At 37.3% G+C, this 25,968-nt stretch overlaps 1 protein-coding gene across 2 annotated transcripts; it reads right to left on the bottom strand.

Annotated features, from left to right (window-relative positions):
• Positions 1-1,180: 1,180 nt before the first annotated feature.
• Positions 1,181-25,728, bottom strand: LOC104104842 (beta-galactosidase 9). 2 transcript variants are annotated; one of them, XM_009613028.4, is made up of 19 exons: positions 25,450-25,728; positions 21,367-21,462; positions 21,080-21,192; positions 20,643-20,709; positions 19,863-19,955; positions 19,384-19,527; positions 18,818-18,906; positions 17,518-17,623; positions 16,748-16,835; positions 16,285-16,406; positions 14,925-15,122; positions 10,025-10,257; positions 8,902-9,017; positions 7,987-8,084; positions 7,506-7,616; positions 6,784-6,894; positions 4,089-4,297; positions 3,583-3,928; positions 1,181-1,710 (listed from the first exon to the last, which is right to left on the bottom strand). In XM_009613028.4, exons 1-19 carry the CDS (start codon positions 25,642-25,644, stop codon positions 1,570-1,572), a joined length of 2,676 nt encoding a protein of 891 aa, XP_009611323.1. In that variant the 5' UTR covers positions 25,645-25,728; the 3' UTR covers positions 1,181-1,569. The 2 variants fall into 2 exon arrangements, with proteins under 2 accessions (XP_009611323.1, XP_070042245.1); XM_070186144.1 differs by lacking the exon at positions 20,643-20,709 and having other exon boundaries at positions 25,450-25,713.
• Positions 25,729-25,968: the final 240 nt, after the last annotated feature.

The raw sequence follows: 25,968 nt of genomic DNA, 5'->3' as shown, positions 1-25,968 counted from the left end.
TCGTGACATTAACACTCAGGGTTTTATATATTTTAGTCTTTGGATCAAAGATTTGACCAATTTTTAGATTAAAATTCTGTAATCATATACTTTGACGTAAAGTCAGATAAAGTGAAAAACGCTTCCGAGACAGAATTTTGTAGGTGAGAATTGTTAATAGAAAATTAAAGTCCTATTCTTTAGTGGATTTTAATTAGCTTGTGTACTTAAATTACAGTTGTGCAACAGTTAATACATTTGTTGAAAGCTTGATTTAAAGTATTATTTGAATGTGCTAGTAGCTTGTAATTGTTAAAGGCTGATATTTATTTAATTGGCATTTTGCTAAAGCTTGAAATAAATAAAAAACCGAAGATAATCTTTCTTCTGCCCCCAAAGACAAGTTACAAAATATATGCTTGGCCAAACCTCGCTAAATCCTTATGTTATTTTTTTTTCTCCATTTGCTTTGTGTTTGATTATATGTTAGTTAAACACGATCTTCCGCAAGAATTTCCAACACCAAATTTTGCAGGTGAGAAAAAAGAAAAGTTCCATTCTTTAGGACGATGGATAAGGGATGTGCAGAAGCGTGGTACATCCTACCAACCTCGATATCAATAGTGTGTGTATTGTTGCTTGGAGACTTCAAAGTATATATGTCAACGTCCGCAGACCTCGGAGTCACTTCTATCCTTTATGTTGTTCTTTATTTCTTTGAGATACTGATGTATAGAGACAATTAGTACATTCATTAGAGCTTATGGCTTGTGACTACCGGGTTTTGGGAGTTGTTTATACTCTGAGTTGTGGCTTTTACTTGTACATGCCGAGCGACAGTTTTTCAGTTATATATCATCTATTAAATGTTGAGGTTTAGTCGTATTTCAATTCTTTTCCGCAAATTGTTAGGCTTACCTAGTCGTAGAGACTAGATGCCATCACAACATCCTACGGAAAAAAATTTGGATCGTGACATCCCGGGATTAAATATGAGATGAATTTATCCCACATTTGGTTGGGATAAAATTACGGTATAACTAATCCCGAGATTAGTTGTCCTAAGATTATAGTGTTATTTTTTATCCCTATGGGAGAGTGGGAAAATAATTCCGGAATAACTAATCCCGGAATAATTAATCCTGGGATAACTTATTTCCCAACCAAACGACCCCTTGGTAGTAACAAAGTCCTCCTGATCTAAGAATAAGGTCCAAAATTCAATTGAAACTTTGATGACTTCTCTGCAGCACAATACTAAAGCTATTTGGATGGTTATTTTGAGTCATAACTTGGATGGTTAGACATTTCATTTCATATACATCAACCTAAACAGCCTTTCAATCCTCAGAAGATAGGGGTAAGGTCTGCGTATACACTACCCTCCCCAGACTCCACGATGTGGGATAATACTGGTTATGTTGTTGTTGTATACGTCAACCAAACATTTACAGATAATCGTCCATACGTGCATTCTGCGAGTGCCTGTAACTGTGCAATTTAAGAATTGCTGAAGGAGCTGAGGCTAGGCAACAGATGGTTTTAAGGGGAGGATTTCATTCTAAGCTTTATGATATCGCCGAATCCTTCTCACAAGGAAGCTGAAGTGCTGAGTTCTGGTGGTGGCGAGCATTTTGCCTGAACAGCCAAATTCTTCACAACGTGTCGACATGGATCTCCAAATACAGCATTGGAAATGCCAATGGTGCAACTATTTTTTCCCTTACAAGCCTGTAAAAAGATGAAATTTTGATTAAGACACACTAGTATTTGACAGATGAAATGAATACCTTCTGCACCAAACTCAAAACAGTCATCATACATCCTTTGATCGCATAGTTTGGATTTGAAACATACTAATACATACAAGAACTGATAATTTATTGACAGTACAAGTACAAATATATAAGCAGCAAAAACTCTTAAGTACATAAGCACGTGTACAATTTACAAAGCGCAAATGTTAAACCTATAACTGCATATTTATATGTGTACTAGAATTGCACATCAACACTGACATAATTCCCAATGTCTTAGTTTACTTTGTTATTGTCAGAATATGTCCTAGGAATAGAATAAAGTTCCCAATTGGACACCAAAAGAAAACCAAATGTGCCTATTTTTTCTTTAATTTGAGGACAATAGTTTCTAAAGATACAAACAGAGTATTTAGGCACTATCTACATACCTAAAGTTCACTTTTTGGCTCACCAAAAAAGTTAATAGAAAGGAACTAACCTAAGCATAGTTCTCTAATAGCAAGGATTTACAGTTTATATTCCAAAATCAGTAGAAGAAGAATAACACTCTGCCGAACTCCAAATAGCCACAGGGCTTGTCTACGAAAAACAAAAAAAAGCATAGGATGATAGATCTAACGAAAAGGTAGGACGGCTTGCAAAGGAAGGTTTCGACTCATCTGAGGAGAAAGAGAATAAGGCGCAGGAATGTATAATTTCATGAATTGTCTAAAGACCTCTAGATTATACCAACGGATCGTAGAATTGATTGTTTGGACCTTCCAACTCATAAATGTAGATCTTAGACCCAAGAATAATTACTGATCGTCGAGAGTCACTTTGAAAGTATTACCTAAACTCTTCCGACCGAATATGATAAAGCCTATAAAACATAGAGCTACTATCATTTCTTCATTATAAATTGAGATCTTCTTCGAACTTGATGCACAAATAGATAGAATAGCAGCAAATAGCATCTTTCTAGCCTGCATATTCGTGGAACTCAATCTCATTTAGAAAGCATGATCTCTATCTTTCAGAATCGGATGCTTGAATATTTTTAGAGTTATGCTTTGTCATTCTCTTTAAAGTCAAATCGAATTCAAATAAATTTAAAAAATCTAAGGAATGTTCAAAATAGGAATGACTCTGAATCCTCAATTTTACAGTTGTATCTATTCTAATAAGTTAAGAGCACAGTTAGTTCAATTTGATAGAATGTGAGTCTCCAAATCCCGATGTCATAGGTTCACAGTTATTTACTTGGGCGAGCAGTCAAAAATTCAGTTATATTAGCTTGCACTAGATGATCTTTCAAGTTGGTCAAACCCTCTAGTTTATAGCCACTTCTTTTTGGTACCAATTTTTGCTTCGCTCATAACTTTTCTACTTACAGAAGTGTTTTGGTGGTATGTTTAGGACATTATTTGACTTATCAACATAAATGTAAAAGATCTTCCTTGGTGGGGTTGGGTCTCCTGATTTTCAGAATATTTGTTTTTTTTTTGGTCTCATATGTAAAAGATCTTCCTTGTTGGTGTTGGGTCTCCTGATTTTCAGAATATTTGTTTTGTCATTATTCAGCATTGGTGTCCCTCTCCATCCACTTAGAATATAGCTATCACTAACAAAAAAAATCACCACGTGATGATCAAAGCCCTTTGAAGAGACTCCTATGCTCTTTGCAGCTTTTAATTGTAAGGGTTGACCGACTTGTCCAACTAACTATAATACAATCATGAAATTATTTAATATCTGCAAAGAATGCAGTTTATCTACTCATTTGCAGTCAACAAATTGAAAAGAAGACGGGTGAACGTGAAAATCATAATTTATAAAATGAAAAAGAAACAAATCCACATACCTGAGACACAACAGACAAGGAATTTGCAGCATGGCATTTGCCTTGAGAGAACTTTTGACAGCTGCCTTTCGGATTTCCATAGCTTGCAAATTCAATAGAGGAGATTGTATGCCCTTTGTCACATTGCAAGTGCATTTCTGGTGTTTTATCCATCAGAGACAATTTTCCATCGAACTCTGAGTGAGACCACATATGTAGAGGTGGATAATGCTTTTCTGATACTTGAGCACATATGGTTTCAGTAGCACGAGTAGAAATGGAAATCTCAAATGGAGTCTTATCTGTTTCTTCAAAGATAACTAGTACATTATTAGAAGTCTTTAGCCATGATCTAGGTATGTGATACCTGGTTCCCCCCCAAAAAAAAAAAACTTTATAAGCAACAGAATGTACCAGCTCAGATCCATTTCACAGAATCTACACGACTTGATGCCGAGTGTGGCCTCGTAAAATCATGAGAGCCAAAAATCCTACAATGTAAATTAGCAAGTAAAAGAGGTCCATACCAGGCCTGAGTAAGCTCTCCACAGTTTGTCCTACATTTATCAGAGTTGTAAGCACCACGATAATCACAAGTTTTCCCACATCCATTTTTTGGTGCAACCAAAGTCCAATATCTTCCTATATGGTTACCATTAACCCATGCCTGACCTTTTCCCAAGCTACTGAAATCAAGGGCAACTGGATCTGTCCCACCTGGTGCATCAAACTTCGTCTGCTCAACCAATGAAACAAACCACTTAATATCACTCTTACACCGCTGAAGACAATCAAATATAAAAGTAAACATAGAGAAGCACCTGTTCCAAGAAATTTTGGGATAGCATACAAAAGAAAATGAAAGGGTCGTAGAGAATTCCTTATGTACGAGCTATTAGGGACCTATTCTCGAGAAGGGATGAGGGGGTTGATTTTCTTGTTACCTAATATCATCTTGATCAGCGATCCGTTAGGTGTTGTCCTGATTTTCTTACCATATTTGGTTTTCCTATTTCTTCTTGAGAGGACAACATATTTACCATAATTGGGTCTTCCTTCTTGTAGAAGGAAATTAGAAATCTCTCATATTTGGCTAGTCCCTTTTCTTGTAGGAAAAGGTTTGGACTTCTATAAATTGAGAATCTTTCCTTCTCATTCAGCAACATCCACAATGTAGCCATATGGGGTTTGAGAGTCTTGTTTAGGGGGAGAACTTTACGGGACAAGTGTAGTGTGTCACTTGTGTTTGCCTCCTCATGAGATTGTTCTCTCGATATTTTGTACTCTCTTTAATATAGTTGATTGCTCATCTCCGCCGCGGACGTAGGTCAATTGACCGAACCACGTTAAATGTTTGTGTCTCTTTTGGTATATTTCTCGTTTGTTATCTGATTTATCGTCGTTCAAGGTTTGCTTACTAGCTTCCGCATGACACTTGTCATAACAAGTGGTATCAGAGCGAGGTTCAAGGCAGGTTCATCTTGGCGGGTTTAATTCTAGCCGCAACTTATTTGACGATAATCATGATTTCTGTCTGAGAAATCTGACTGGAGTGCTCTTGTTGAGACAAACTTTGTAGTAGAGATTTGGAGATGCGACCTGTTGAAGGTTATGTGAACTAGGTGGATCAAGGTTATTTTGTCAGAAAATTCAGGCCAAGGGGGAGAATTGTTAGGTGTTGTCCTGATTTTCTTAACATAGTTGATTCTCCTATTTCTTGAAGGAAAGGGCAACATATTTACCATAATTGGGTTTTCCTTCTTGTAGAAGGAAACTATATATCTCACATATTTGGCTAGTCCCTTTTCTTGTAGGAAAAAGTTTGGACTTCTATAAATTAAGGATCCTTCCTTCTCATTCAGTAGCATCCACAATGTAGCCATATGGTGTTTGAGAGTCTTGTTTAGGGAGAGAACTTTACGGGACAAGTGTAGTGTGTACTTGTGTTTGCCTCTTCGTGAGGTTGTTTTCTCAATATTTTGTACTTTCTTTTATTATAGTGGATTGCTCATCTCCGCCCGTGGACGTAGGTCAATTGGCCGAACCACGTTAAATGTTTGTGTCTCTTTTGGTATATTTCTCTTTTGTTGTCTGATTTATCGTCGTTCAAGGTTTGCTTTACTAGCTTCCGCATGACACCTGATTTTTCGATCCTAACGCGATCTACAACTAAGAAATAGGATCATCAAACTATTAAGTAGCAATCTATAGATGGAAAAGAAGTCAAAAGCGAAATTTTATTTGCTCCGCTCTTCATCATAGAGGAAGTAAAGGATCCATATATGCGAAACCAATTAGTTGGGATTAAAGCTTAGTAGTTTAGACACATCTCAATTTATCCAAAAGTAGTCGTAGTTGATAGTGTGATGTTTATTAAAAGTCCTCTTCTTCTGGTTAGAGACTCGTGTTTGTGTAAAGATTGGGAGATTTTGATAATCTTTAACTTTAAAGAACTCCTAATTTGCCTTAAAGAACTCCTAATTTGCCTTAAAGACATCTTATCACATATTGTAATGAAATGGACCTGAATAGAACAGAATGGATTCAAAGAATTACTTATAACTGACTCCAATTAATTTGAAATTGAGGCATAATCAATTGATTTTGATAATCTTTAACTTTAAAGAACTCCTAATTTGCCTTAAAGACACCTTATCACATATTGTAATGAAATGGACCTGAATTGAACAGAATGGATTCAAAGAATTACTTATAGCTGACTCCAATTAATTTGAAATTGAGGCATAGTCAATTGATTGATTAAACTGAGAATGAAAGGTCCTTTATTGATTGAACAATTTTCCATTTTGTACTCCCAGATTTCCGTAACAAAAATTGAAGGGAAGTCTTGGAGAATAAAAAGTTAATCATAAGATTCTTAATATAGAATGTAATGAAAGACTTAAAATATGATCACAGCAATTGACTAAACAATACTGAACATCTCTTCTAGAGCAAGTCTTTCTAGTAGTATTGAATGTAGTGCTTCTTTCACCCACGAATAAATGATAGCTTAAGGAAGACAATAAAGGACGTAAGTACATTCAACAATTAAGGCATCAATGTCATAGATATGTAACTTGAGTGACTGAACAATGTTCATAAGACATCTACACAAAACAATTCAGATATTAATTTTAAGAAACGATATTGCCAATAATTAGCAAGTTTTCCTCTATGCTAGTGACAACTGAATCTGGTATTTGAGCTTTGTCAACTTACCCTGTACCAGGAAAATACTGATGGAATTGCATCATTCGGCAACTCAGTCCATCCTGCACTGTCAGTACTATTGACATCATATACTTTCAGGAACTCACCTTTGAGCCCCACCTGTTGAACAAATAACTAAAATTCAGGCTTCCTATATTTCATTTGTATAATGAAATGGCATTTTTCAAGTTTAACCATCTCCAACTTCACATGATGATCAATTTTTCTTTTCGCATGTGGAAGAAATGGAACTCTTTTGCAAGTTGATTCTGTGTGCATAGCCTGAATTATATCAAGTTTTGCAGTTTCACAAGCAGAGAGCAGATGGATGGAGAAGCCTTGGGTCTTTTAACCTTTTAGTTCATTATATTGTCAGTAGATATAGCCTGATATTGACTGAGAAAAGATGCATATTAAAAGGCTTATGGGCAAAATCTACCAGGAACGTTTTCTACATCTTATCCACAATTCTATCATCGATTTGTTCAGCACCATGAACACTCTTCAAATACCACTAATGAGTGAAAAGTAAACCCACTTGTCCTTCCAGCCTAGGAGTAGTTTCTCATACTTTGGTTCTTCTAATTGGTCTATTATTTCAAGTTACTTGCATATGCCCATAATAAGAACAAGGGCCATCAGCCTCTACAACACCTCCCACAAAATGAGAAGTTTAATCTTATATCACGTGCGACCATCAAGATTCATTTAAGGTGAAGAAAGTGAGGTACCTGGTAGGTCCATAAGGATGTTGTGAGATTAATATCCCCGTTTCTGCATCCTGTAAGCTTCAACTGACCTTTAAAACCTGCCCCATCCTTCTCTAAGAAGGCACCATAATTCTGAAATTGTGGCAGAAAAGTTTTTTTCAGCTTTGAGGTCAGTAGGATGAAGCTTGAGAGGCTTTTATGGGTCACTTTAAAATTTTGGTAAACTGTAAAGCAAAGTTAGTGTGTAACATGCATCGTCACCAGTGATCCAAGGAAGGAAAGAAATAAGAAAGAGAAATGGAGGTTAGGGTTTCAAAATATGGAGGTTGGACAATGGGAGATTTTATCTCTTTTTTCCCCCTTCTGATGAGAGTATGAGATGATAGAGCTTCAGGATTCACCCAAAACTATTATCACCTTTTCCAAGTTTAAGATAATACTTCAGATTTAACATGGTCAAAAAATTTTCATTAGGGTAATTCAACTTCTAAACTAGCTTTACCTGCAATCCCACCGTCTCAGACAATAGCAGTATGTCATTGTATCCCTGAACCAGCTTAACTGGTTGAACCACCTTGATCCATTTTCCTTTCACACTACCTTCACTTGCAACAGACACAACACAGGGTAAACAGGTAAGGAATTGGAGATATAAGGAGAATACGGGAAAGAAAAAGACTTCAATAGCATGACCAGACACAGGGACCCTCTCAAAGCTAGCTTGGCTGATGTTTTAACCCCATGCACTATAAGTACAAGATTAGAGCATCATGACCTGAAGTCATAGTATTGCTTCACCTGACATTCCTAGCATACCCACAGCCATCCTATCCACCTCACTGCTCTAAACGCAAGATGTGGGAAGAAACCAGTATTAATTTCCTTTGTTTGTGGTGTGAAACAGTGTCAGAAACAGGGATTTTTGTTTCAGTTCTAGTCTGGTTTTGTGGTTTATGATCTTCATTTAGCTATAGCATACAGGTTGCTTAGCTTTAGGCTTGTTATCACTTTGCTGCTTTCTTGATCCCTGAAATTCACTCTTATTAATTTCTCCCTTTCTACGTAAGATACCTCCATTTTTTATCTCTCTATGACCAATTTCAAGAACCTTCAAAATAAACTGAGGCAATAACAGAATTTCTACTCGCTATTAACTGATCACCCTATGACATATGATCTATTTAATATGTCTCCATCTGGTAATGAGTATTTGACAGACATTCAATGACAATGCATCACACCGCCCCTATGCTCAGAGATGAAAATCACATTCAAGCGAACCAAGAAAAGTTCAATGGTTGAAGTACACTTTGACAATGCCAGCTGAACTGACTGCTAACGGAGGATTGAGTGCTACTTTAACACAGAGAATAGAGATGCATAGTAAAGATAGCACAAAGTAAACCTAACCAAATACCTGCAAGCTGGCCATTAACAAATATGCGAACAAAGTCACGCATGCTATCAATATCAATCGTTGGACTAACATCATTTTCCTCCCAAAATGAGATGTCATCATCGGAAATATATATCCTGCATTCACCAGAGATTGCAGAGTAAATCATCACAATTTCAGTTTGCAACCAATGACAAATGTTATGACTAGATTTTGAAACCAAATCTTGCACAGTGTTTCTGATGTTTGTGTTTGGTGCCTATTCACTTGTTAAAGGAATAGAAAACACGATATGAAGAGAACCGGGAGACAACAGAACTTTAAGAGAGTGACATTATTACATGTGGAATCATTAATATAGTCGCCTACCAAGCAACTCATCTAAAAAGCCAAAGGTACCAAAAGGTTTGTAGATTTGTAGATTCTCGTCCAAAGAGGCTTGACATTGTTAATGCCAAACTATTAACAAGCAGACTCCGAACCAAATGCAAGGATAACAAAACATGGAAGCTCAAAGATATTATGCTCTGTCCATCCTCAACCTCAAAGGAGTTCATTTTCCCTAATTCGATATTTTAGTATTCCCTTCAGTCCTCAAATTTGAAATCCTCAGACCAAAGGTTAAGTATCACATTTCTCCAGTGATTCAAACCCAAAGTAAAGGGTAAAAAGGGAAAAGAGCACACAAACACACACAGTCACACACAAACAGTGGCACTATAGGGAAAGAGAACAGTCTGATTAAACCAGAAGTCTCCTGCCTGTAGTTTTTGAAGTTAGTCTTACGTCTAATGTTAAGTTAGCAACCAGCAGATACCAGAGTGGTCATGTAAAATGCTTGGCTTCTATGGGTATTTTCTCGTGTTCGAAGTTGGTTTCAATTCCAGTACAGATGTCATCCTGAGAATGTGGTATAAGCGGTGAGGTTTTAAAGCTTTATCCTGAGAATTGGACAAATCCCATTATCAAGCGGCTCCAAATTAAGTGACAGTGAATGGGGATCAAGTCATTAACTTGCCCTTATATTCATTATTAGATTACAGAAAGCTCTGTATCCAATTAAATACTGTCACATGAAAAGACATCATAAAGATAGTAATATCTGTTCAGTCTGATCCTAACCTCATTTATATGTTTGAAATACCTGGTCAGATACCACAGGTAATCAGACTGGTCTTTTGTCACAAGCAGATGCTCCAGAATCCCTTTAGAAGTGAAATTCTTGTCGCCCCACACACCAAGTGGCTCCTTCAATGTCATCCAAGATTGTGAAATACTTCCGAGTTTGCTTTTAATCCTTAATTGCGGAAACAAGGAATTATTCCCAACTGAAACAGAATCAAGGCCCACTGTTTTGATTGAAGTTTGTGCCCCCACCTGTTTAAAGAATGCAAGAGAAAAGAAATTAAATACATGATTAAAAGTACTACATCGTTTTAGAGCGTTCTGGTGATGAGGTCACTATTTTGTACTTGAAAGAGAGTGGATACTTGTTACTATGTGATGACGAGGTTACTAAAGCAAGAGTTTAGCTTTAGTAACCAGGATAAATTTCTCTATCAAATAACTAGTGGTAGTAGGTGAGCACTGTAGCTAATTCACAACACATCGCAAGGTCATATACCGACAGATCATAATTTCTGATGAACTATTTGCCAAAAGGTTGGTAAACATTTACTTCTCAACCATTATTTCAGAAGCTATAAGACACTACTTAGCCTATAATGGAAAATCAACAATCTTTGTTATCGACCATCATCCACACAGAAAAGGAATGCTCGCAGCCTCAGTTTATGCAAGCCACACATATGAAAGCATTACAACAAGAAGCCAGTACTATCCCACATCGTGGGGTCTGGGGAGGGTAGTGTGTACGCAGGCCTTACCCCTACCTTGTGAAGATAGAGAGGTTGTTTCCAATAGACCCTCGGCTCAGGAAAACATAAGGATCACATTAATTAAAAGATAGACAAAGAAGGATAGCACCAAAAAGCCATGTAAAAGCAGCATAAAAACAACACGATAATAAGATGATCAAAATGAGAGAAAACGACGGGTAGTCAAAGAAACCTACTACCAACAGAATGCGAGAGTGCGTACTAATACAACCATTATGAACAATCTAGACCACCTACCCTACTACCCTAATCCTCGACTTCCACACCTTACTATCAAGGGTCATGTCCTCGGTCAGTTGAAATTGCGCTATGTCTTGCCTAATCACCTCTCCCCACTTCTTCTTCGGCCTACATCTACCCCTCCGTAGGCCCTCCAAGGTCAACCTCTCACGCCTCCTCAACGGGGCATCTGTGCTCCTCCTCACATGTCCAAACCACCTAAACCTCGTTTCCCGTATCTTGTCCTCAATAGGGGCCACACCCACCTTATCGCGAATAACCTCATTCCTAATCCTATCTAACCTGGTGTGCCCACACATCCATCTCACCATCCTCATCTCTGCTACCTTCATCTTCTGGACATGGGCGATCTTGATAGGCCAACACTCATCCCCATACAACATAGTCGATCTGATCACCACTCTGTAGAACTTAAGTTTTGGTGACACCTCCTTGTCACACAAAACACCAGAAGTGAGTCTCCATTTCATCCATCCCGCCCCAAAACGATGTGTGACATCTTTATCAATCTCCCCATCCCCTGAATAATAGACCCAAGGTACTTAAAACTTCCTCTCTTAGGGATGACTTGCGAGTCCAGCCTTACCTAAACCTGTTTAACGGGTCGGGTTGACCCGTTTCCGGACCGGCCCAGACCGGTAGTAACCCGGACCGATGGTAGGGCTGGGTTAGGGGGTTGGTCCGTATAAAAAAATTTACCGGTTAACCGGACCGGTTCAACGACTATTTCTGAAATTTTTTATTTTTTTAATTTTTTGTAAAAAAATTCATTTGACTGTTGGCAACGGTGAGCTTCAAATTTGACCGTTGCCCAACGGAATTATTGCAAGAATGGCCTTTTTTTGGGCAATGTTTTTTAAAAATAACACTTTTAGTAATTACTAATTTTACCCTTTGAAAAACTATAAATACACCCCCTCTCTTCTTCATTTCTTTAACTCATCTCTCATTTCTCAAACTCAAATTCTCAAATCTCAAATTGTCATTCTCTCATTCTTCATCTAAATTGTAATCAACTATTTGGCTCTCATTTTTTTTGGAATTTAATTTATTGTATTATTTGAAGTTTGAACTTTGAACTTTGAACAATTGACGTTTCTTCGTGGTAACATTGGAGTTGCGAAAATCATCAAGTGTTCAATTTATTGCGGAATTCGGTGCACTCCCTCCAACTCTTTCTCTTATTTACTATTTTATTTGCATATTTAATTTTTGTTAGTAGTTAAATTTTCACAATATGTTTAATGCTGCAAAAAGAGTTTGTAATAAGGTTGCTAATCGTGGTAATCGGAGAAATAGAAAAAGAGGTACTACTTCAACATCTAGTAGTAATTTAAATGACTCTACACATTGTTTCTGAAACATCACCTGATAATAATATAGATTATGAACAATTACAAGAAGATTTCGGTATAGAAGATAATGAATTAGAAATTGAAGATGAGACACCACTTACACCTAGTAGTGTTGGAGTTGGTAGCATTGGTGGTGATAGTGGCGCTAGTAGTAAACCACATGTGGCCCCGACTACTAATCGGAGGAAACGAAGTAAAGTTGGGAAATATTTTGGCCTAAGTTACTCGGACTCGGCAATGACATGGGTAAGGGTGTGGGATCTGTGTCGGATCCGGTCAGACGAGATCGGGTGTGTTGGCCAAAATTTTAAGAAAAATTTTGAGAATTGATTTCCCTAAGTAAAGGCAAGTGGTACAAATCTCTTTATATTTTTAATTGTATTATCACATGAAAAGTGGCGTACTGAACTTTTTTGTCAAAAAAGTGGAGTACATAGTGAACTTTCTTGTCAAAAAAGTGGAGTAGTGAACTTTCTTGTCTAAAAAGTGGGGTACAAAGTGAACTTTCTTGACAACAAAATACATCCTTCCTATCTTTTCTCTACCTACTTTCCCTCCAAAAGACCAAGAAAATGGACAAAGAAGTCATTCTCTCTCTCTCTCTCTCTCTGTTTCATCTCGACTTTCTGTGACCAAAGCCAAAAAAATTCAAATTTTTTTCTTCATCCAATTTATAGCTATATTTTTAGATTTTTAATTTATTTTTTGCCGAATCCCCGCACCTGTACCCGTTCATAGATCTGTATCCTCGAATCCTAAAATTTAGATCATGAAGGATCCGACCTTTGGATCCCGTGTCAGATACCCGTACACGAGTCCGAGTAACTTAGATTTTGACGAAATAGAGAATTCTGATAGAGTTAGATGCAAACTTTGTAAAGATGATTTTAAACATAAGACTGGAGGAAGTTTAGGGGGGACTAGAACACTTAGTAGACATATGAAATTACTCATCCTATAGAATGGGGCTCTGATTTAGATGAAAATCAAGGAACTCTAAACCCTAGTACTGGAGGACTTATGAAATATGATAAAATGAAGGATCGTGAGGAGTTAGCAAAAATGATTGTTTTGGGTTGTCTACCTTTTTCTTTTGCTTCTTCATCATATCTGACTATGTATATTCAAAGGATTTATAATCCCTTATTTAAAGGCAATGCAAAACCTTTGAAGTTCTAGATTTATATTTAATAATTAAACTTTGAATTTACTCTTTTTCGTTAATTTAGTTGTTGTTAAGTATAAACTTTAATTTGCAAGTTTGAAATAAAAAAAGAACTTGCAAATTATAAGTGCAATTTTTTCCATCTTCATTGTATTATATTATCTTAAATTCTTAATAAAATATTCAAATATAAGAATTTTAAAGTTTTTGCATCCTTTATTCAAACACTTTTTTTATAAGATTGTTTTTTGTTTTATATATTTACTTTTGTTATACAAAAAAAAAAAATTTTACATAAACCTTGCCCAGCCCCTTAGGCCCGGAACCGTTCCGATTTAATTTTTGACAGGATGGGGCCTGACCTGTTAAGCCCGATTTGTAAAACCCGGAACCCGGCCCGGAATGGTGACCGGTCAGTCACTATCTTTCTCGATCCGGACCGGCCTGGCCCACCCGTTTGTCACCTTTAGCCTCGCCTCCCCTTCCCCTTCCACTCCCTGAGTCGCACCATTGAACTTACACTCCAAATATTCTGTCTTGGTCCTGCTCAGCTTGAAACCTTTAGACTCTAAGGTCTGCCTCCACACCTCTAACCTCGCGTTCACACCGCCTCGCATCTCGTCAATCAATACCTAAGTTACTCGGACTCGGGTACGGATCCAAAGGTCGGATCCTTCATGATCTAAATTTTAGGATTCGAGGATACGGATCTAGGTACGAGTACGGGTGCGGGGATTCGGCAAAAAATAAATTAAAAATCTAAAACTATAGCTATAAATAAATTTTTTTGGCTTTGGTCACAGAAAGTCGAGATGAAGCAGAGAGAGAGATTGGCTTTGTCCATTTTCTTGGTCTTTTGGAGGGAAAGTAGGTAGAGAAAAGATAGGAAGGATGTATTTTGTTGTCGAAAAAGTTCACTTTGTACCCCACTTTTTAGACAAGAAAGTTCACTACCCCACTTTTTTGACAAGAAAATTCACTCTGTACCCCACTTTTTTGACAAGAAAGTTCAGTACGCCACTTTTCATGGGATAGTACAATAAAAAATATAAAGAGATTTGTACCACTTGCCTTTACTTGGGGAAATCAATTCTCAAAATTTTCCTTAAAATTTTGGTCAACACACCCGATCTCGTCTGACCGGATCCGACACAGATCCCACACCCTTACCCATGTCAGTGTCGTGTCGACACGGGTACGGTGCCCAAATTGCCGAGTCCGAGTAACTTAGATCAATACAATATCACACATATGAAAGCATTATCAATACAATATAACAAGCTGGGAAATAAAAGAAAATACTGAAACAAGTAGACATGCAAGCACTGACAGCAATTTTTTGAAGTTCAAACTAAATAATCTTTCATCTGTGGGAACATCACAAACCTTAGCTGTGTTAAAAGCAGTGTTTCTGCAATCTGGCAGAATACTCACTGACCATGGAGGTAAAGTATACTCCTGACCATAAAATTTCACAGCTGCTGATTCATGTTCATCAATATTTGCAATAAATGCTGCGCACAAGCTCTCATTCAAGGACAGATATTGGCCATCATTGTGCGGTGTTCCATGATAGACATGTGCCTGAAGTAACATGAAAAGCATCAAATACCAAGGTATGGAAAGGGTAAAGCAGAGAAGGGATCAGAATAATGATGATTCACAAAATAAATTTTAAGGTGAGAAGAAGAGAGTAACTTTATCCTAAAGGCAAAAGATACAAAATTTAATCCGTAATTCACTAACTTTTCCCAATTGAAGGTGTTATTTGAACAAAAGCTAAACAATTCTGTAAATTAGATTGTGTTAGATTTTGGTAGAACATTACTCAATGGTAATTAATTTACTGATCTGAAAGAGAAACTTATTTCCTCCTCCATATTAAGAAATCAAATCAAAAAGATTTATCCATTGACCAAATTAATTTCCTGGTTAGAATGAGAGATTTCCCTCCTATGTTTCTGCTATTTATGGTGTTGTAAATAGCCTGTGATAATAAGAAACAGTACAGAGAATTTTCTCATTGCTCTTATCTGCTTTTCTTCAGAAGGACGATAAAAATAGGTGGTATTTTTTTTAATCAGGTAATCTGTAAATGTAGGTGATATATTGTTCGTTCTGTTAGCAAAAATGACTGCAACCTCCTCAAAAAGCAACAATAACAATAACTGCTCAGAGGCGGATACTAATATTGAGGGGTCACCGGACCCCGTAAACTTCGGCATAAATCTTGTATATATATATATAGATAGTATATATGTATATATATATATAGATAGATAGATAGATAGTATGTACTCCTTCAAGATGATTATATAAATATCTTGGCACCCTGAACACTAAAAGCCTTTAGGGGGCACTAGTTGAGCAGTTTGCTCCAATTTCTTTACCCAGCCTGTTAACCACAAAATCATCAAATAGCGGTGCCCTTGTCGCGTTAAAATCCTGTGACCGCCTCTGACTGTGCTCCATCAAAGACATTATTAAGTGAATCATCATAATAATAACTGATGGAATTTCTGAATTATGAGATATCTCAAGGCATTTTGTAGCTGTCCCAGAACAAAGTAAAAACATGGTGCGCCTTCGAAAATTAACAAAATGTAATTGACACCTCTGTAAAGGTAGTCTGGCTAAAACATATTCATCACAATATATTCAACAAATGACATTTTATTTTACATTTAACAACACGTGGGTGGACTTACAGCAATACCCACTGGGATTACTCAAACCCATAACTGACCTCTTGTTTTGGTCCCAGTTTAATATACTGAGGTGAATCAGCAGCAACAAGAGCAGGTTCGCAAAGCTTTATAGCAGCATGCAGATCCTTCATATGGCCCCATTTAGGTTGACGCAGTAGTCCTATACGGGATGGTGACCGTGAGAAAACAAGAAAGAGAAGAGATATTGATTATTTGATGATTATAATACACCTATTTATAGATGTAATGTGGGACAATATCTTATTTAAAAATTGGCACTTCTAACCTTAAGGATGATCCTACCACTGACACTTTAACGTTCCATCAGTTAACATTTTAACAGAGACACTTTACATAAGACAAATATCAATGTAGTTATTAAGGCCTACTTAATGATTACTTAGAATAGAAAAAAAGATAAGCATCAATGTACACCTAGCTATCAATTATTTCCTTCGTAAGAATGTTCCTAAAGTAACAATACATAATACTCAAAGTTACCATATTCATCAAGTGGAGCATCATAATCATAGCTAGTGATTTGAGTTGGGCCTCCTGCAGTCCGGCCAAAGTTTGTCCCACCAAAATACTGGAATTACAAGATGAAACAGCCAGTCAGTGAGTAACTGATTGTTGCCTGGAAAGGAAAAGGGAAGTGCAGAAATCTAAGCTACCAGTATTTTTGCGTCAAATTACTGTAGTAGCAGTTAAGGAATTTCTTACAAAAAACAGATTTTCTTGCAAAAACGGTAGGAAACTTGAAAGGAAATGGTTCCTTCTTATTTAAACTATCATCAGGCTTGAAAGGAAACGGCTACTTCTTATTTAATATATCATTTTCCTCTCAAACAAACGCATGCAAGAAAAATGATCTCTCGTTTATTTTCTAGCAATTTCCTCAAGAAATACACTTTCTAGTGACTTTCTTGACATTCAAACAAACTTGAAGATTTTGCCCAGTACTAGTGAGTAACTTCAAGCCTCTCCAGTTACACATAAATTGGTAATCAACATTTAGCCAGATAAGTAAAGGGTCTGTTCCTAAACTCTTCAACAAACAAATACTGGATATTGAACAACTTATAGTAATCAAGAAAGACATACACAGGCGGAACAGGGGAATCTGCTATCGGTTAACAAGACAATTTCCAAAAACAATGCAAGTTAGTAAGGTCAGCTGGAATAGGAGAGAAGCATGTTTAAGGCACATACATGCCTTATCTGTATCAGACTGGAAAGTAAACTTAGAGCATCATTGGTATCTAAATTACCATATAATAGTTCTGCAAGCTGCCCCCACGCTGAAAGAAACGAGCAATTGCAAATGCAATGTCCTCGGTAGGCCTGCGCGGGAGTCTTTCCCCCCAATTTGCAAACCTGCAGGAAAGAAAAGAATAAGATTGTCTTTTTTTCCCTTTTTCATGTTATTGACTCCTCAACTTAATTCAAAGTGTAACTAAGTGATTCCGCTTTCTTTTTTGAAATTGTATACATCAGAGAGAGACATAGAAACATCATAAAGAGCATTATATTAAGGGATATGAGCTCAACTATACCAGGCTTCCTGGATCAGATTTCTTGAGTTAGATTTCAGTAGAACTATAGAGAAATATGTTCAATGTAAAGATCTTTAGCTCACAGATGAATTTATAATACCAATTTAACTAACAATCCACTGATCTAAACCTGACAAAAAAAAATGTCCAAGATCTAACAGCATATCCTAAGCAAGCAAAGCACTCCACCACCATCCTTTAGCATCCTAATTTAAGACTTAAACTCGTTATCCTCCACCTTGTACGATTATCTATCTTTCATGAGAGTAACAGATTGATTGAGCAGCTGACTTTGGGAACCTTATCTTTCTTGGACAATCTGACACTCCCAAACTAGCCACGTTTCTGCTGATCAAAGGCGTCCATCATTTCCCTTTTGAAATTATGATGAATCTTATACGCAGAGGGACAATTACTAAAGGGGAGTAGAAGGTTTCCCTCGTAATCGTAGAACTTTAACAAATCCAGTACTTATACTTCATACATTACTGCATTTATGATTATATACTTGTTCATTTCATTCTTTGAAGTTCTACAATACCTTTCTAATCACTTCCCAAACATTTATGTCTTGACTCTTGATAATATTCTCCTTCCATTAAAAAGTGATTTCACATATTTAAGCCAAATTCTGGGCTTATAAAATTATATATGAGGGAGATAAAATGAACTTTCACTTATGAGAAGGAACACTTATATGGCCAAACTGCTTCTCACGTAGATTTGCCATTATTCTAAGCTTTCCCAATGGAGGAGACATGAAAGAATAGAAAGTCAAGTACTAAAGGTCAGAATCTGCAGAGACAACTTTCTCAAAGTAGTTGCTTCTAGCAAGCAAGCAAATGTAGATCTTTAGTTCGTGATCCATCCAGAAGTCAAGTCACCTTTAAGAGATCGTATGATCATATTCAATCACTAACAAGAATCTAAGGATTCCTGGAACCATGCACATACTGGTTCAGAATTCAATGAAACAACAAAGAAAGACCTAACAAACAAGAAGCGCTTATCATACCATCCATCCCAATTCTCAGTCCAAATTTTCGGTTTCTTCTCAGAATTTGGCGTGAACCCATCACAATAGTATGCATTGCAAGTATCTATCTGTCAAAAAGAAAAATTCAATAATATAACAAGATAAAGAAAAGAGTACCCCAGACCTTTAAAGGAGGACTAACAATAGCACAAGAGAAATAAATAAAACAGAGAGAACTCTGCATCTGAATTATAAATTTAATCGAAAAAAGTTTGAGAAACTAGGGCTTGGTCATTTTAGATCAGTTTAGCTCACTTCATGTGTTCGGTTAACTTGGAAATTCAAATACTTTATTCGTTCTGTATGATAAAGAGTTAAATTTGTTTATATTCCAAAATGAGGTCAAATCAATTTGTTCAAAGAAGCTCAAGAAACATGATCGCATATTCGCACATAATTCTATGCACCGGTATTGTGAAACTGTGCCAATGAATTAAATTGCATTTAAATAAATTATCAAGTAAATCTATTTTTATCAAAATAATCAAACACTAACTAGACCAGTTGGTCGTAATCAGAGAAGATCAGGAAATCAAGTGCATTACGATGTATTCTGGAGCATCAGCTTGCTTGCACATGACCCATGGAACACCAGCGCCAAGACCAACAGCCATTTCAGCGGCCCATTTCATATATTTCTTCCCGTTTGGACCAAATGAGCTTTCAATATTTCCATATTCATTTTCAATCTGACCAAAAATAACATCAGACAAAGACATAACGCCAGTTTAACTATACAAACATACATGCAGAAGCATGAACAGAACATATGCAGAGAAAGGGGGAAGAAGGGGCTAGAGAAAAGTGCCAAATGGATCAGTGGCTTCATCTAGAAACAGGACATCCAATAATCATTTCAAGAGGAAACTCCTCACTCTCAGTTGTAAGGGGCATTATTCATGTCAATAATTTCAAGCAGTCTTTTTAGAAATTTTCCTATTTGTCTTACTAATAAAGTACAGATGTCAGCATTACAGTAATAATCATATTCTAGTTGGTGATTTAGAGTAAGAAATTTCAGAACCTGCAACAAAATGATCGGACCACCTTGCCATGAAAAGAGTGACTCTGCCATCATAAGATCAACTATCTTTTTTACAAAGCGCTCCATCTCCTCCTGGAAAAGTGTATCAATTTTTCAAATTACAATCCTCTGGCAGCCAATTATTGCTTTAAACTATCATAATGCAATTTGAGCAAAGAAGTGTTGGAAAGCAAAACTTAATGTTAGCTTACTCAATCAGTCAATCAACTATGCCTCAATCCCACATGAAAATTAGCTAATACAGATAATATTTTACTACATACAAAGAATGCATCCCAAAAAAATGCATGGAGTAAGCCCTTTTTTAATTAGTGATCCAGATAATAACAAAGAATGCACTTTGCCCGACAGAGAAACATGTTGATAAAAGCAGCCCAGCTATTTGCTTCTAGGTAATATCTTGAGGGGGAAGGAAGAGAAGGACAGAACTAATTGACTTCTCTCAACTTCTATAGTAACTTAGTTCGCTTGAGATACAAGAGACACCTAATTATAGGTGATAAAAATATTGTAGAAAATAAAATGCATGTAATTAAGAGAATACTAAAGATCCGAGTCAATAGAATTTCTCATTCTCACAGGGTATTTATTAGATCAGGTGTACTTATTCGATCTAATAGATTGATTTAGCAGGATCAAAACTAATACCAATCCGAGACACTTCGCTAATAAAAAGTGACCAATTAACCAACCAACAAAACCTTTTGTTAAGTATAAGATCTTGCTATTTTATCAAAAGAGATAAGTGCTTTATAATACCTTGAATGGTGCATTATCCGTTCGAAATTCTATTCCAGGTATATCACGAAGCCATACAGGGAAGCCCCTGCAATACGGGCAGTAAATCACCTAGTGAGATCAACAGAGAAGCACTCATTGGTGACACGGATGTGTTAATGCCCTTCTACTAAATTCTGTTATTGACTACTCTACTTTGTGTCTTTTCTTTAAGGGATCTTAATATTTCTCGGTGCTACCTTGTCACCTGTTGAATTACTACAAATTCTCATTTCTACATAGCACCCTTCCCTGTTGCTGATCATCTTGTGAGGTCAAAACTAGTGCATTTATCGAAAAATTGTTAACTTTTTGCTCTGAAATAATAGACTAGATTGTGAAGCATGAACAAACACATTTTACATGAACTAATGATAAAGTCAAAACTGAGCACAGCAATCATGAAAACAGAACATTACCCGAAGTTCCACTCCGCGCAAGCATAAGGACCTATTCGGAGAAAAAGATATAGTCCATGAGATCCAACTAGCTTTGCAAACTTGACAATATCATATCTTCCTTCAAAGTTATACTGAAAAGAGAAGCATCGAAAGAGAGAAGCAGTTCAGAAATATCAAAAACTAAAACTAATCAAGGTCAAAGAAATTATATAGCAGAAAATACAAAAGATTCAATTTCAGTACAACTGTATAAGACCGAAAATGCAACAAACACCAAAATGCAGGGTTTTCCAGGAAATGAATACCTGTCCTCTCACTGGCTCATGACCGTTCCAAAATGTATAAGTCTCAATCACATCTGCACCACCTTCTTTGCTCCTAGCTATCAATTGAGGCCACATCTGGCATATATGACATGTAAAAGGCTTATATAAGCTCCAAAGATATTGTAACATGAGGATATAGTGCTTTGAAGTTCGTACACTATATTCTTCAAAGGAATATAAGCAAAACCAAATAGATAAATTTCGCTAACATACTTCTCTGTTGATTGTTTTATTTCGGACTTTTATGAAATATTAAACTTAGATTTCTATTAGGTTCTCTAAAACTTCAGGAAATTACTGTTCCAAGAATGCAGCAACTCTAACAAGAGCATATCTTTCGTTTGATCTCTGTCAAGATATTAGAATGATTTTTAGCGGAGGCAAAAACATTTGGTGATCTCTTTTCATTTGTCCAAACTTTGGTGGACAGAGTTACCCGGTTCTTGTGCTGGTACACTTTTGCATTAGATGAGGTGCGTGCGAGCTGGCTCGGACAGCACGGTTATCAAAAAAAGATATTAGAATGATTATCTCCTCACTAAGGGACCTGAAGTTCAGATGTTATCTCACTGATTGAAGCAAATTAAATTTCCCAGAAATCAGCAAATTGTTTTAAGAAAAATGTTCTCTTTACCTTTTTACCTACTTAATTCCCAATGAATCCAAAAAATAATCCACATAGCAGCTACTTTTTACTTAATCTTTTTTGTTCTTTTCAACTCCATGGAAATATAACTCATCACTCCAATACAACATACTCCACATTTCTTTATATTCTTTCTTTATAATCGTGGGGTCCAGGCAAACTTGCTTGCACCTAGACTAATTCTACAGGCCGCTACCTCTCACCGGTACAGCACTCCACATTTCTTTATATGGAAAGTATTTACTTTTTGACTTTCCATTTTAGCTCTTAACATTCTTAATATAGTTATGAAATAGTATATTACGGCGGCCAAGACTGCAACTTTTAGTCGTTGTAGGAGGAACTCGAGGGCCGAGGTGGGGATAAGAGGTTGTTAAGGTTAGCCAAGGCGCAAGAAAGGAAGGCTCGTGACTTGGACCAAGTGAAGTGCATCAAGGACGAAAAAGGTAGAGTTCTGTTGGATGAAGGGCTTATCCGTCGGAGATGGCATACCTACTTCCATAGTCTCTTGGACGAGGGGGACAGGAGCATTATACTTGGTGATTTGGAACTTTCTGGGAGTCGTTGTGATTTTGGGTATTGTAGGAGGATTAGAGTTGATGAAGTGGAGGGGGTTATGCGTAAGATGAGCAGGAGCAAAGCGACCGGGCCGGATGAAATCCCGATGGAGTTTTGGAAGAGTGCGGACAACGCAGGCTTGGAGTGGCTCACTAGGTTATTTAATGTTGTTTTTAGAACGAAGAAGATGCCTGAACAGGGGAGGTGGAGCATGATGGTTCCTGTATACAAGAACAAGGGTGATATCCAAAATTACAATAACTATCGGGGTATCAAGCTGCTTAGCCATACTATGAAAGTCTGGAAGAGAGTGGTAGAGCTAAGGGTGAGGAGGAATGTGTCTATTTTCGAAAACTAGTTCAGGCTCATGCCAGGGGCGTTCGACTACAGAAGCTATCCACCTTGTTAGGAGATTGATGGAGCAGTATACGGAGAGGAAGAAGGACTTGCATATGGTGTTCATCGACTTAGAAAAGGCGTACGATAAAGTTCCGAGGAAGGTTTTGTGGAGATGTTTGGAGGCTAGAGGTGTACATGTTGCCTACGTTAGGGTGATTAAGGACATGTATGATGGAGCAAAGACCCGAGTGAGGACGGTGGGTGGGGACTCGAACCATTTTCTGGTTATGATGGGTTTGCATCAAAGGTCGGCACTCAGCCCTTTTTTGTTTGCTCTGGTGATGGACGTACTGACGCGCCACATCCGAGGGGAGATGCCGTGGTGCATGCTATTTGCAGATGATATTGTATTGATGACGAGACGCGAGGCGGTGTGAACGCGCAGTTAGAGGTATGGAAGCAGACCATGGAGTCTAAAGGTTTCAAGTTGAGCAGGACCAAAACAGAATACTTAGAGTGTAAATTCAGTGGTGAAACTCAAGGGGGGAAAGGGAAGTGAGGCTGGACTCGTAGGTCATCCCTAGGAGAGGAAGTTTTAAGTACCTTGGGTCTATTATTCAGGGGGATGGGGAGATTGATGAAGATGTCACACATCGTATTGGGGCGGAATGGATGAAATGGAGACTCGCTTCTGGTGTTTTGTGTGACAAGAAGGTGCCACAGAAACTTAAAGGTAAGTTCTACAGAGTGGTGGTCAGACCGACGATGTTGTATAGGGCTGAGTGTTGGCCAGTCAAGATCGCTCATGTCCAGAAGATGAAGGTAGCAGAGATGAGGATGTTGGGATAGATGTGCGGGCACACCAAGTTAGATCGGATTAGAAATGAGGTTATTCGCGACAAGGTGGGTGTGTCCCCTATTGAGGACAAGATGCGGAAAGCGCGGCTTAGGTGATTTGGTCATGTGAGGAGGAGGAGCACAGTCGCCCCGGTGAGAAGGTGTGAGAGGTTGACATTGGTGGGCCTACGGAGAGGTACAGGTAGGCCAAAGAAGAGGTGGGGAGAGGTGATTAGGCAAGACATGGCACAGCTTCAGCTGACCGAGGACAAGACCCTTGATAGGAAGGTATGAAGGTCGAGGATTAGGGTAGTAGAGTAGTTTAGAGTGTTCATAACAGTGGTATTGGCACCAGTGTTGTAAATAGCGCTCGCTACGTCGCTAATAGCGAGAAGCGATGCGAAGCGAGGCTCAAAACCCTTTTTTTGGTCTGTTGCGATGCGTTTCTAAAAAAGCGCCGACGAGGCAAAGTAGCGCCAGCGAGGCGACAGAGGTATCGCTTTTTAAAAAAAAAAAAGAGACTTAAATAAAAGTTAGGGTTTTCTCGACTCCCAGGTACCTCTTTCTTCTTCTTTCTTCTTTCTTCTTTCTTTCTTCTTTTCTTCTTCTTTCTTTTCTCTTTCTTTTTCCGGTAGTAAGCTTCTGTTTTTCCGGCGTTTTTTCCGGCAGTAAGCTTCTCTTCTTTCTTTTTCCGGCAGTAAGCCTCTGTTTTTCCGGCATCTTTTCCGGCAGTTAGCCTCTCTTCTTTCTTCTTTCTTTTCTTTTTCTTTTTCAGGTACTAAGTCTTCTTTGTTCTTTTTCTTCTTTCCGGCAACAACTGATTTCCAGCGGAAAAATTCTTTCTTTTCTTTCACCTTTGTTTTCGCTTCTGCTCTTCTTTCTTCTTCTATTTCTCTCTTTTGATTTTTTTTTTTCAGTTTAGTAAACAATTACTTGCATATTAACTTCTCTCTATAATTACAATTACAATTAACTGTTATTTTCTCTCTTTAATTACAATTAATTTCTCTCTATAAACAATATATTAAAATATTTGATTTCTATCTATTGAGTTTTTAAATTTATATATTTATTAATATGTTGTTGTTATTGAGTTTTTAGTTATTTATATATGCAAATTTAATATTTTATTTTTTTATATTAATTGACGCTTCATATCAAAAAGGCGAGTTATACGCTTCTCGCTTCTCGCTTCTCGCCTCATTGAAGCGGTCCCTCATAGCTTTTTGTCGCCTCATGCTAATTGGCGTGCAGTCTCATTTTCTGTTGGTAGTAGATTTTTATGATTAACCATTATTTTCTTTCATTGTTGATCACCTTGCTATTTTGTTATTTTTATTCTACTTTTATATGGCATTTTAGTGTTTTCCCTTGTTGTCTATATTTTATTAATGTGGTATTGGAAACAGTCTCAATACTCACAAGTCAGAGTCAGGGGTAAGGTCTGCGTACACACTATACTCCCCAGACGCTACGGTGTAGGATAATACTGGGTATGTTGTTGTTGTAGTTATGAGATAGTATGTTGAAGTATGTTACATATATTTAGCTTATGTGTCAAACGTTTGGTTTTTTTCTTTTTTCTTACACTGTGTGTCAAGTCAAACAATACAAGAGAGCAGCAAATTCAGAGGAAAAAAATAATAACAAAAACCAAATAAATTTAGGGGAAAATTAAAGACCTGAGGAGTGGCGCGAGGGTAGTGAATGCCAGCGGAGATAAGAATACGGCGTTTGCCGGCGATGATGAGAGCACGGTGATCGTAGGTAACATTGAACGGCTTGAAATACTCTACGCCGGCGACGATCACGAGGTGTAGAGCTAACGCCGTTAATATCCATAGGAGACTGTGAGCTGCTTTTCTTCTGATCACCATTTTCTGTTTTGATACTAATTTTTTGTCTCAAATGAGAATGGATAAGAGTAAAGCAAAGTTTCTTTTAATGAATTGGGTTACACCCAAGCCAAGATTTCAATTTTTAATGAACTTTTAAAATACAAATGTACTGTTTGAGTAATAATTAGTGGATTCGGCCAATCGCCCATGGGCCCTGTTCTAGTGTCCCATTATTTATTTTGAGACTCCCGAAAAATCTTACTTTATAAAGTAAAGTATTCCTACCAAAAATAATTAGAGAAACTTAGGACCCGTTTGGCCATAAATTTTGTCAAAATAAACTTGGATTTTATTTGTCAAACA

This window comes from Nicotiana tomentosiformis, chromosome 9 (genome assembly GCF_000390325.3).
Source record: "Nicotiana tomentosiformis chromosome 9, ASM39032v3, whole genome shotgun sequence".
Lineage (NCBI taxonomy): Eukaryota > Viridiplantae > Streptophyta > Magnoliopsida > Solanales > Solanaceae > Nicotiana > Nicotiana tomentosiformis.
The sequence above is the reverse complement of the archived record's forward strand: the minus strand, read 5'-3'. Positions and strand labels throughout refer to the sequence as shown.

Bases quoted from the DNA above. Each gene is read 5' to 3' on its own strand.
- LOC104104842 (XM_009613028.4), bottom strand. From the start codon at position 25,644: ATGGTGATCAGAAGAAAAGCAGCTCACAGTCTCCTATGGATATTAACG. The intron at 16,407-16,747 runs GTAACTTTGAGT...CATCCCGTATAG, and splicing joins TGCTCCACTTGATGAATATG to GACTACTGCGTCAACCTAAA. The intron at 6,895-7,505 runs GTACCTCACTTT...TTTGTTCAACAG, and splicing joins CATCCTTATGGACCTACCAG to GTGGGGCTCAAAGGTGAGTT.